General features: G+C 39.9%; 2 protein-coding genes across 4 annotated transcripts; both read left to right on the top strand.

The window, feature by feature from the left end:
• Positions 1–916: 916 nt before the first annotated feature.
• LOC121240085 (actin-related protein 5) lies at positions 917–8227 on the top strand. 2 transcript variants are annotated; one of them, XM_041137551.1, is made up of 12 exons: positions 917–1213; positions 1318–1388; positions 1656–1780; positions 2701–2745; positions 4662–4764; positions 5010–5119; positions 5368–5477; positions 5564–5654; positions 5731–6174; positions 6667–6800; positions 7089–7428; positions 7546–8227. In XM_041137551.1, exons 1-12 carry the CDS (start codon positions 1113–1115, stop codon positions 8047–8049), a joined length of 2178 nt encoding a protein of 725 aa, XP_040993485.1. In that variant the 5' UTR covers positions 917–1112; the 3' UTR covers positions 8050–8227. The 2 variants fall into 2 exon arrangements, with proteins under 2 accessions (XP_040993485.1, XP_040993495.1); XM_041137561.1 differs by lacking the exons at positions 917–1213; positions 1318–1388 and having other exon boundaries at positions 1681–1780; positions 4657–4764.
• A 543-nt stretch (positions 8228–8770) lies between these two features.
• Positions 8771–12089, top strand: LOC121240093 (protein FIZZY-RELATED 3). 2 transcript variants are annotated; one of them, XM_041137571.1, is made up of 10 exons: positions 8771–9479; positions 9783–9905; positions 10012–10116; positions 10238–10417; positions 10616–10678; positions 10790–10984; positions 11282–11383; positions 11514–11576; positions 11729–11797; positions 11893–12089. In XM_041137571.1, exons 1-10 carry the CDS (start codon positions 8982–8984, stop codon positions 11944–11946), a joined length of 1452 nt encoding a protein of 483 aa, XP_040993505.1. In that variant the 5' UTR covers positions 8771–8981; the 3' UTR covers positions 11947–12089. The 2 variants fall into 2 exon arrangements, 1 of the variants encoding a protein (XP_040993505.1); XR_005935443.1 differs by lacking the exons at positions 11729–11797; positions 11893–12089 and having other exon boundaries at positions 11262–11383.
• The last annotated feature ends 246 nt before the right edge of the window (positions 12090–12335 follow it).

The following is a 12335-nucleotide window of genomic DNA, read 5'->3' as shown; positions in this document are numbered from 1 at the left end:
TAGTTTTACATAACCGTGGACATTTAATCAACGACCATACCATGATTAATCCTATACCATCCAGCTAGCTATCCGTACTAAACAAAGACAACGAAATACATATATATATATATATATATACATGATAGCTTATAGCTACATATGCCATCATATATTCTGAGAGCTTACGAAACAACACATTCTGAAACAATCAAATTAAAATTATTTAAAAAAGGACCGGTCATTTCTTGCACATACACCCCCCTCGAGCACAAGCTTCTGATCTCCTGGGTGTCATCGCAAAAAGAACATCAAGATCAGGTGGTTGAAAAAAACCATTCTTTGACGGCTGATTCCGATGTTTCACGTGAGCCATGATCTTCTTCTTTGGAGCCGGCGGGCATGCCAGAGCCGTTGGTATTTGACAGTCACTGTGTCTCGGAGTAACGCAACCCTCTTCCTCCACTCTCTTGTTACCACTAGCCACCCTCTCGTCCACCTCCATATCGTACGGCCTCAAACTATTATATGTAATTCGATGATGACAATGGTCTGTGCAAGTGCTTAGTCTAATTACTAGATGATTTATACAGTGGAAACCGACCCTAGCTGCTAGCTTGCTCCAGAAGTTGCGATTTAACATTTTGACTTATCAAAACCTGTGGCGGAATCAAACCAAGCTCAGCTGATGTCGAGCTAAAAAGTGGTCGAAAAAAGTTGCAAACTTTTGCCACGTGGACTACTTGAAACGAAGGGAGGGTTGGGTTTGAATCTGGACCACACGTTCGTTTCCCTCCTCTTTGGAAGGGTGGTGTCCAAGTTCGCTTCTTTATTTTTTGTTGTGGGTGGGCCCGATGGAGAGAGTGCGCGCCAGTTGTGAATAGATTGGGCTGGGCTTACCGCTTATATATGGTTTGGACCTCATTCTGAAAAAGCCGTAAAATTAGTTTCTGCCAACACCCAGAGTACAAAGCGGTTCGAGTGGAACCCGCTCGCCGCTCGGGTCGTGATTAATCCGGTTCAAGGCTGCTAGCCTGCTACTATGGTTGCTTTACCATCTTGCTGGACCTGACCTTCTGGCTTCCTCCACAAAACCCTAATTCCTCATTCGGATTTTGAGGGGAGAAACTGAAATGCCGTTCATTTCACGAATACAGCGGCAATCCGATTACAATCTCTTCCCCTCCACCGTTCCCATCGTCATCGACAATGGTGCTTCCTATTTCCGTATCGGGTACTCCCCAAAGAAACCCTAACCCAACGTCTATATTTATATATGTATGTAGGCATTCATTTTCGTAGGTCCTTATGAGTTAATATTTACTTTTGAATTTTCAGATGGGCCGGAGAGACGAACCCTCGAGTCATTTTCCGCAACATTGTTCAGCGGCCACGACATAAAACTACTGGTAACGTTTAATTCCAAGATTTTTCTAAAAAGTTATTATTATTTTTTTTCTAGAGGGGACAACCGATTAGATTCTTAAGTTCTGTTTGGCTCATGACTGAGTGGCCGAAGAAAATAAAGGAGAATTTGAGCCTCTATTCTCATTCCATATTTCCTCCCTAAAATTGGTCTGATAGGTCCTGGTGAACGTCTTTCAATGTTTTCATTTATTCATCCAGGATTTTCTTCAGCGTGAAATTTTTTTTTGGGGTTTTGCTTTATGATGCAGGGGAAACTGTAACTATTGTTGGTGACCATGATCCTGCATTGTTGAAGTACTTTGACTGCACTCGCTCGGGGCCTCGCTCGGCTTTTGATAGCAATGTTGTTTATCAGTTTGAAATAATGGAATATGTAAGCTGGTTCTTCTTTCTCTGCTCAGTATTTCAGTGCGGCATTTCAAGTTTTATGAACATGGAACATAACATGCCTTTTATATTTTAATGTACTGCAGTGCCCCTTGCTCTACTTTTAGCTCCCCTTATAAGGAGTTTCCTGCTTATCTGAACTTATTATTGCGCTTTCTTTTAAGAATCCATTTGCTTCCACCTTTATTTCCTGAGTTAGCCCACCTTTTTTCTGCTCTCTACTTAAATAGAGAATCTTGTTTTGAGGGGTTAGTAGGATATGCAGAAGGCAAAGTGATCAATAAAACAGCGCGAAGAAAACATGGGAAAGCAAATGGCGTTACTGCAAAAATCTTGGCACTTTTCTGCTATCCATTCTAAAATATCGTTTTAAGTATTAAATTCTAAATTATTTTAGTAAAATTAATAAAATCTTCTTCACAACCTCTGATGGTAATATGGACTGAAAACCTTATAGAATAGAGATTTTGATCCACACTAGTATCTTATGCTCCTATTCACTTATCCAAAAAAAAAAAAAAATCTATCTGCCATGGAAAACCTGGTAGAGTCCCTGCACCATTTATTTTTAAGTAACTGACACTTGATTTGACAGTTCCTGTTCTGCGTGAACCAAGAAAAATAAAAGAAAATGAACATGCCGCCTACGTGCTCTTTTAAGGAGCTCAGTAACTGGTTTGAAGTATTCTATTTCAAACCCATTTATAATTTGACCAATTTGTATGTTTCTTAAGTATTTCCCAGGCTGTGCATGTTTTACTTTTCGGTCACAAATACCGAAATGCATGATTTGATTATTGACAGATAGATCTGGAGCTCATTTTCGTCCAAGTTTTGTGTGTCTTTGTGTATGCATGAACGCGTGTCAAGAATGGTGGCCTCACGAATGTTTTCTTGCATCTGTAGATTCTTGACTTCGGCTTTGATCGGTTGGGTGCAAATGGTTCGGAGGTATGTCGAAAATGGACAAATTTGTATGCACGTTGATGCTGTAGGATTTTTATTGCAGAAGGCCTATTTCTCAGCAATTTTTTTGGCTTGTTTTGTGCTTTTCTATTATCCTATGGTTTCTGTTAAAATATAGAATTTGGTGATTGTTTCCAGTCCCACTGAGTGCTATGACGGTTTTTTTTTTTTTTTTTTTTTTTTTTTTTTTTTTTTTTTTTTTTTTTATATCGGTAATCAAGAAGTTATATTCATAGAAATAGGCAAAGCCCAATTACACAGGTAGTGTACATGAGAAACACCTAACTAGAGGTTACAATAGAAAGTAGAAGGTCATGGACACTTTGTCCATTACACACTATGGTCCCCGCCCATAAGAACAAGGACTTAAAGAAGAAAACTTCTAGCTCATCCGTTGTTCTCTCTTGATCTTCGAAGCTTCTAGCATTTCTCTCCCTCCAAATACACCAACACATACATATAGGAATTATTCGCCAGATGGCCGCTATCTATGAGTTACCATGAAGGCCTCTCCAGCTTGCTAGGAAATTCACCAATCTAAGAGGCATGACCTATGACAATCCGATTCTCGTGAACAAATCATCCCACATGTTCTTGGCCACCTCACAGTGTAAAAGCAAATGATCTACTGATTCCCCATGTTTCTTACACATACAACACCAATCCAACACAATTACCCGTCATTTCCTCAGATTGTCTGTAGCGAGGATCTTATTAAAAACACCAATCCCACACCAATCCACCTCTCAGCTTGCTATGACCATTAAGAGTAAATTTTTAGACTTGCTATTTTACATTGTGGTTTTCTATCGAGTTTGGTAAAAAACTTGCGGTTCATGGCCTTGGTATTTAGGTATTTTAAAATGAAGTGACTGGGTACTACGTATTGTTCTTTTAAAGGTTTCAAAATAATGTTAATCTGGATTTACAAATCTAAAATTTTATAAATTTATCTTCACCTATCTGTGGCATTTGGAGACCATTGGTAATGCATGGAGCAAACAGTGTATTCAGGATTTAAAATCAGCGCTAATCTACATGCATGATATTTTGTACAATATTTGTTTTTTCTACACTGTTCACTGCATCTGGCATGGTTATTTATCCTAAATGCTTTGTATTGCGAACTAGGTTTGGGATTTTTTTTTAATACATATATTGGTATTTCTTTTTACCCTCATGTTCCTTAAATTAGGTGTCCCTCCTATACCCTAAGTTTACTTGGGTTGCACACTTGCACCCGTAGCATTTTAATAAGACATGGTATCTTAACTTATCAACAACGATAATGTTGTTCCCTTGGTTTCTATCCCTCCGTTAAACGATATAACGGGTTCACCATCAGATTGGGTTCTGAATAAAGTTAACAGACTTCAGCAAATCCTGGGGCTTTCATATGGAGAACATGGAGAATATGAAGATCAATTTAAAGCTTTACTCACTGCGATTGAGGCGAGTCACGCGCTTGAAACCAAATCACATTTTAAGAAAAGCAGGGAGTTAAAGCGTCTTCTATGTTCAATTAACTACGATGCTAAGGGAGGTAGCTCAAGTCGAGGGAAGAATAAAGGGAGGGCATTGTGAAGACGATCTCGTTGTGGGATGTTCGGCTAGAGGATTAGTTTTATGGGAACAAGGGGTTGGGGTTGGGGAGGTGTGTCCAATTCAGGCTTGGTGTATTTTGGGTAGGTTTCATGGGATTTTTGGGTCATTAGGGGCTCTCTTGTATGGGCTAGGTGTTTTCTTGTATACATCCAGTCTACTTGGTTACTCCTATTGATTTATATATATAATATTTTTACTTATAAAAAAAAAACTTATCAACAACGGTTTTGGATTTATTAATATACTCATGGAATTCTTTTTTACTTGTTTTTTTGTTACGCTTGAGGGCAGAACAGATTGATCATCCTGTCCTGATCACAGAATGTGTATGCAACCCCGTTCAGTCTCGTAGTAAAATGGCAGAGCTTCTTTTTGAGACTTATGGAGTTCCATCAGTAGGTATATCACCAACTATTACATAAAACTTTAATGGGCAGGCTCAAAGCTATATTGCAGAGAGCATGGCCTTGCCTATGTAAGCAATGGGTCTGATCAGTGGGCATGGTTATTTCTATTCTGTTTTAGTTTTTTATGTCCTTGCACTTTCCTTTGGAAATACTTTGTGCTGGATCTGTTCCCATTTTACATCATTGATGTGTGTACTTATGTTCTGACTAATCTGCCTTTTCTTTCTACTATCTCAGCATTTGGTGTTGATGCTGCATTCAGTTATAAATATAATCAACAGCTTGGGGTTTGTGATAAAGATGGTCTTGCTATCTGCCCTGGATTTACCACAACTCATGTAATCCCGGTATGCTTTCCTAGATTTGCATTATTTATTCAAGCAATGGACCAAAAAAAAAAACATGCATCCCGAACCGATGTTGTCAAACATAACCTTGTTTTGGAGCATATAGATGACCCTGGTTGCAAATAAATGATGTATTAGTTTTACTTGGGAATTCCCACATATATTTCTCATTTTGTTTCATCATCATTGGTGTGATGGTGTGTTTATGGTGTCTCATTTTATGCTGTGTTATGGCATTTGACTCTCAGTTTATTGAAGGAGAGCCTGTTTATAGAGGAAGCTGCCGAACTAATATTGGTGGATACCACATCACTGATTATTTGAAGCAACTTATTTCACTTAAATACCCTCATCACATGTAAGTGTAGAATGTGTTAAATTGTGCTTCTATTGAGTCAGTCATGTTTGTGCAAAACTTATGATCACGTTGTTTAAATGCTACAGGGCTAGGTTTACATGGGAGAAAGTTGAAGACCTGAAGATGGAGCATTGTTATATCACTCCTGATTATGCTTTAGAAGCTCGATTGTTTCAGGTAAACTGCCCGGCTCTTTTCCTCACATTTCCCTTTCAATCTCTGACAGTAAACTATGGCATTTTTTTGGCGACAGAAAGGGGCCAAGGAAGCTGAAGATAAAACCAGGTGTTGGCAGCTTCCATGGATTCCACCTCCAGTTGAGGAGCCTCCTTCAGAAGAAGAGATTGCTAGAAAGGCAGCCATAAAGGAGAAACAAGGTCAACGGCTGAGAGAAATGGCTGAGGCAAAGAGGTCATCTAGGATAAACGAACTAGAAAATGAATTGCATGGTTTGGAATTTCTTTTAGAGCAGCTCGAACAAGTGGAAGAGGATGATATTCCATCTTTTCTGTCAGCAACTGGCTATCTCTCCAAGCAGGAAATAGAATCTGCCCTTCTGAAAGTTACTCAATCTTTACGAAAATCGAAAGGTGAACCAAAGGGTGACCAAGCCGAATCTGAGGAGAAGACAGACCTTGCTACAAACGAAAAGTTTCCTCTTGTCAATATCCCTGACAGCATGCTGACAACCGAGCAGGTATGCTTTTATACTGAATGGCTGCCTTGTCATTTTGAACTTTAACTGGTTGTGCTTATAAGATGTAATCCAGCCTTCTGTCGCTCCAGACCAACAAGTGGCTAACCTGTTGTCTGCAATGTGGAACGAAGATTTAACCTGGACCTGGAAACAACAAGGAACAGATTGCATATTTTAATTATCAAGTCATTGTTACACACACCTACTCATATAGCCATATTACCCAAGACCTCTACATTGCAAATTCTTTGTATGTTAAGTCAGAAGTTTATGCATAACCTATCATTTATATTTCTTAGGTCCTATTTTTGAGTATTGACTACTGTTTCTAAAATTTCCTGAATTGGAATGATAGAGTTTCTAATTGACACAATACTGCAACCTCATGGTTGCAGCGCTGGGTCGGAAACCTGATGGATAACAGCTCTATTCGTTTTTGTTAAGCTTTCTGATCTAATGGTAATCATTCACTTTGTTTTGGTCACATGACAGCTCAAGGAAAAAAGGAGGCAGTTGTTTATTAAAACCACATCTGAAGGCCGGCAGCGAGCAAAACAGAAACGCTCAGAATCAGAATTAGAATGGGAAAGAAAAAACCAACAAGATGAAGAAAACCGCTTGTATGGGTGGGTCTCGGTTTTTTCTTTCATTTTTTCAATTGCAGTCAGGTGTCCAGGAGAAAAAGAGAAAATCTTTTCCAGTCAAAAGTAAATCTCGTTATGTTAAGTTGAGTAGGGTTGTTAAGGAGAAGCAAGAGGATAGAAAAGCACATCCTGCTGTATCTAAATAATTGATTCCAAGTATAACATTAGGTTTTAAGAAAGCTGGCTTTACTTGATGCTTGAATAGTATTATAGATTCCCTCAAATGAACATACTTTTTTTTTTTCATTATTTGTCTATCTTTTTATGTAGAGAGAACCCGGAGCTTTATTTAGAACAACTGCGTGTTAAATACAAAGAGATTTCTGAGAAGGTTGAGCAGCGAAAACGACTCAAGACAAATGGGAACCATACAAATGGAAATAATACGTCTGGAGGTGTTGGTCGTGGTGAGAGATTGAGTGCAGCCCAGAGGGAAAGGATGCGCCTCCTAACGACAGCAGCCTTTGATCGGGGAAAGGGAGAAGATACTTTTGGTGCCAGGGATGAAGATTGGCAACTTTACAAACTAATGAGCAAAGATAACGATGATGATGATGACGGGCCAGATCAGGATGAAGCTGAACTCACTCGCATATCTTCCAGGCTCCAGGTCAGTTTTTTGATGCCATGATAGTATATGATAGTGATATGTATCTGAAACAACCTTTTTATTTCGGAATTTATTTTTAATTCAAATACAAGTCTCAATTGACCAATATTGTGGCAGGAAATTGATCCTACATTTGTTCCCAGCTCAGAATTAGGAACCTCTCAACCTGTTGAAGTACCTCGTATCCGTCCTTTGACCAAGGAAGACTTCCAGATTGTTCTTGGGGTTGAAAGGTTTCGATGCCCAGAAATTTTATTTCATCCCAATTGGATAGGGGTGGATCAAGCAGGGTTAGATGAGATGGCTGGGATCTCAATAAGGAGGTTGCCATCTATGGGCCAAGGTGTGGAGGAAAGACTGACCAGCTCAATATTTTTGACTGGTGGGAGTTGTCTTTTCCCTGGTATTGCGGAGCGACTGGAAGCTGGAATTCGGATGATTAGGCCATCTGGGTCACTTATAAAGGTGGTAAGAGCATTTGATCCAATTCTTGATGCATGGCGTGGGGCTGCTGCTTATGCCATTGATCCACAGTTTCTGACACAGACTTTTAGTAAAACAGATTATTATGAGAAGGGTGAAGATTGGCTTCGCAGATATCAACTGCGGTACAGTTTATAGATGATTTGGTCAGGGTGCATTGATGTAAATTATCATTCAACGTTAGATAGATGACTCTAAAGTCAATTAAATTCTAGACTGAACTTTTGAAGTCCAGTGAGTGCATACATACACAGGCTATTGATATTTGTTCCTATCCAGTTCAATTCGTGGTCTGATCCTCTAGTGTTTGTGCAAATAGTTGGCTTTGCCAGTATAGATTCTCAGACCCCGAAGTTGCTCAATCAACTGAATTTCAAACCTTTGGAAGAAAGAAAACTTCACTTCGGATGGGGTGCATGTTAATGTTTTCGGGGGCATCTTTTCTGAGCAACATCTGCTTAAAGGCCAAGTGGAGTGTAAAAATTAATAGTGGAGTCTTTCGAAATCTATGCGATGCAAGTTTGACCTCCTTCTTTTCCCCCCAAATAAATGTTTTATTTATTTATTTTTTTTCCCATGAATACATAATTGTTCCCATTCTGGGCACCCTACGCAATTGAAGCAGTTTGAAACCTCAACGGACCACGAGATCAGCTAACATAATCTAACAAATAAATAAATAATATATACAAGCAATTTTCCCAGAGAAGCTCCAAGCAATAAAATAATGAGACTGAGAGCAACGGCTAGTATGGCAACGGCTAGTTTGGCAACGAAGCACTAAAACCAGCTTGTATACCGTATTACGAGCTCGATTTATGTCCAATTTGACCGTTGGAGAATGTTCTATTTTCACGGGACCCCGCCTCCCTCCCTTTTCCAAGACTGCTCGCTCCTATAAACATTGCCACCATGTACCGTTCCAAATCTTTCTCGCAGAGAGAACCAAAGCCCCTAGAAAAAAAGCTCTCTTTGCTTCGGGAGGAGAGGCTTTCTTTATAGGGAACCCATTATCCATCGCAAACCCAAGATCTCTCAAGGAAGCAAAAAGATCAAATAAGACCCAGAAAATGGATTCACCCCAAGCGAGAAAAACAGGGCTTAATCTCCCACCTGGGATGTCCCAGACATCGCTGCGCCTCGAGACCTTTTCGGGTCCTTTTCGTGCGGCGTCGAACTTGGGATCGCCTCGAACGATATCGAACTTGTCTTCCCCCTCGAAATCGAAATCTTCCATGTGTAGTGACAGATTCATACCCTGCAGATCGTCGTCGAGGCTGCACACATTCGGGTTAATCGAGAAGGCGTCACCGGTTAAAGAAGGCGGAAACGAGGCATATTCGAGGTTATTGAGATTGGAACTTTTCGGGTCTGATTTTGGGTCTTTTTCTCCTGCAGGTCCTGGGTCGCCGATGAGTCCCAGCAAGAACATGTTGCGGTTCAAGACCGAGGTCTCGGGGCCGAATTCTCCTTACTCTCCTTCGGTGTTGGGCAACGATAGTGGGTTCTCTTCCGAGACTTCTACACCTCCCAAGCCACCTCGTAAGGTTCCTAAGACCCCACACAAGGTAAGCTCTGGTCCTTTTAGTTTGTGACTGCCGGTATAACACATAGCTGTGCAACTAAGCTGACAGCAACTAAGAAAAGAAAATTACCGTGTTAGGCACGGTACAGATTTGAAATATTCTCCATTTGCTTAGTAACTAAGCCGACAGTCAACCCATTGAACTGAAGCACCGAAATGGAAATGAGTTTAACTAAATCTCGTCTAGGCAGGGAGAGATGCAAGCCTAAAATTTAGTGGAAAATTTAGAAAGATCAACGTGGAGATTTTAGAAGATTGTTGATCTTTGAAGGTTAAATGGTTGCAGGTTCTAGATGCGCCATCACTTCAAGATGACTTTTACTTGAACCTAGTGGATTGGTCCTCTCAAAATGTCCTGGCAGTTGGATTAGGCACCTGTGTATATCTGTGGAGTGCTTCAAACAGCAAAGTAAGTTTGATGCTACTTAGTTGGCAGCCGCCACTTATTGAATAGAGAGATTGTGATTTGAATGGGATGCATATTTCATTTTATTCTGCTGTTTTTTGCTCCTCAGGTAACGAAGTTGTGTGACTTGGGACCTAACGATGGTGTGTGTTCGGTCCAATGGACCCGAGAAGGTTCATACATATCTATTGGTACAAATTTTGGTCAAGTTCAGGTAGCTAGTTCTCTCAACTGCATCTGATCCTTTACTAATCGCATCTTAATAGGAGTCCAGCATGTTCAGTTAGTTTTTTATAGACCTGAGATTTAGCTAGTGTTTTGGCTCCCTATTTTAGGTCTGGGATGGGACTCAATGCAAGAAAGTCCGAACCATGGCTGGGCATCAAACAAGAACTGGAGTCCTGGCTTGGAATTCACGCACATTAGCTTCTGGAAGTAGGGACCGCAACATACTTCAACATGATCTTCGGGTTCCAAATGACTTTGTTGGCAAGCTAGTTGGTCACAAGTCTGAGGTGTGAAGCTTTCGAAAATTTTCCTAGTAGCTCTTTCTATCAACTCAAAGCCCCTCGGTTCCAGCTACTTGGCATTGGCTATACAATCCTCTGTATATACAATTATTGAGCTTTGAATCACACATCTCATAATTCCACATATATTGGTTTTCTTTCCCGAGCCTTGCTATGCTCTTTTGTAATGGTTCAATGCAACAGGTATGTGGGCTAAAATGGTCCAATGATGACAGGGAACTTGCATCTGGTGGCAATGATAATCAGGTATCAGCACATAGTTTTTTGTTGTTTCTTTTACTCTTTACACTTGCCCTTTTTGGTGTCTTTCCGCACCCCTAGTCAATTACTAATCAAATGACTTACTGGTGACTCCAGCTACTGGTCTGGAACCAGCATTCTCAGCAACCAGCTTTGAGATTGACAGAGCACACAGCTGCTGTCAAGGCCATTGCTTGGTCTCCCCACCAAAGCGGCCTTCTTGCATCTGGAGGTGGAACAGCTGATCGATGTATTCGCTTCTGGAACACCACAAACGGCCACCAATTGAACAGTGTTGATACAGGAAGCCAGGTAATTTTTTTCTCTTCGTTTTTCTTTACATTAAAATGCCAATAACTTTTAGGAAGAATAAAGTTTCATAAATGAGATGTGCCCAAAAACAACTTTTGGACAACTGCAAAAGGGCGTAATTACCATGTTATCATGTGAAAACTTATTGTTGAAAGAATTCATGCGCCTATACTTAAATAGATTTTTTCCTTAACCACAGCAGGTTTGCAATCTTACCATGTTATCTATCATGTGAAAACTTATTGTTGAAAGAATTCATGCGCCTATACCTAAATAGATTTTTTCCTTAACCTGCAGGTTTGCAATCTTGCGTGGAGTAAAAATGTGAATGAACTAGTAAGCACTCATGGGTATTCCCAGAATCAAATTATGGTGTGGAAGTATCCGTCAATGGCAAAGGTAGGTTTTCGATCATAAATTTTCCGCTTTCACAGTAATCTGTCTGCAGATCTTGGTTTAAAATAAGCTTCAAAAGTTCTAGACAATTAAATTGACACGCCATTCTTTGGATTGAATTGAACCTTGACAGGTTGCAACTCTAACCGGACATAGCATGCGAGTTCTTTACCTAGCAATGTCACCTGATGGACAGGTATTTACATCCTTTCATTAATGCAATTTCTGATAACACATACTCGTATATGCACCCAAGAACTAAGATCAAACATGCTTGCTATACTTACTATACTAGATATGTCATTGCTTTGTAAAAATAGTAATTTTAACATCAATTGCCTTCTGCAGACAATAGTTACTGGGGCAGGCGATGAAACTCTCCGGTTTTGGAATGTCTTCCCATCCATGAAAACACCGGTGAGCATGCAATCAGATCCAAATCACACAACTTGCTGATCATACTTTGACTGCTCCCTAATACCCTCTTTTCCTGTCTCCAATTGTGTTTTCAGGCACCAGTAAAAGAAACAGGCCTTTGGTCACTAGGACGTACCTATATCCGTTGACACCCTTTGCGCATACGAAACTAAATATTTTGCACTGGGAAAAAGGGGCTAATTTATGATGTATATTAATATGATACTGTAAATTTATCAGACACCAGACGTGCCGGAAGAATTGGCATGCAATGATTCTATTTATTTCCTCTCTTTTTTTTTTTTTTTTTTTCTTGGGTTGCGTCTGAAAAATAAAGTCTCAAATCTGTAAAATGTTTCCTCCATATACCTTCGGCGTTTAACCTGAAAGTTTTAGTGTGCTTGTGGCATGTAATTCTAATTATTTTCCTCTTTTTGGTTTTATTTTGTTTGAATGAATAGTTTTTTTTAACATTTTTTTAAAGTTACTCGAAACTTATCCATTTGAGACTTGTACAAAATTTCTCTTCGTGGACTTC

Source organism: Juglans microcarpa x Juglans regia, chromosome 1D (assembly GCF_004785595.1).
Source record: "Juglans microcarpa x Juglans regia isolate MS1-56 chromosome 1D, Jm3101_v1.0, whole genome shotgun sequence".
NCBI classification, from domain to species: Eukaryota; Viridiplantae; Streptophyta; class Magnoliopsida; order Fagales; family Juglandaceae; genus Juglans; species Juglans microcarpa x Juglans regia.
Note: the sequence above shows the minus strand (reverse complement) of the source record. Positions and strands in the feature narration are given on the sequence as shown.

What these genes read in the sequence shown, in the direction of transcription:
- LOC121240085 (XM_041137551.1), top strand. Translation starts at nt 1,113, where the DNA reads ATGCCGTTCATTTCACGAATACAGCGGCAATCCGATTACAATCTCTTC. An exon ending in TGGGTGCAAATGGTTCGGAG is followed by an intron (nt 2,746 to 4,661) that starts GTATGTCGAAAA and finishes AGGGCAGAACAG; the next exon opens with ATTGATCATCCTGTCCTGAT. An exon ending in TTATGGAGTTCCATCAGTAG is followed by an intron (nt 4,765 to 5,009) that starts GTATATCACCAA and finishes CTACTATCTCAG; the next exon opens with CATTTGGTGTTGATGCTGCA.
- LOC121240093 (XM_041137571.1), top strand. Translation starts at nt 8,982, where the DNA reads ATGGATTCACCCCAAGCGAGAAAAACAGGGCTTAATCTCCCACCTGGG. An exon ending in TTCCTAAGACCCCACACAAG is followed by an intron (nt 9,480 to 9,782) that starts GTAAGCTCTGGT and finishes AAATGGTTGCAG; the next exon opens with GTTCTAGATGCGCCATCACT. An exon ending in GTGTTGATACAGGAAGCCAG is followed by an intron (nt 10,985 to 11,281) that starts GTAATTTTTTTC and finishes CTTAACCTGCAG; the next exon opens with GTTTGCAATCTTGCGTGGAG.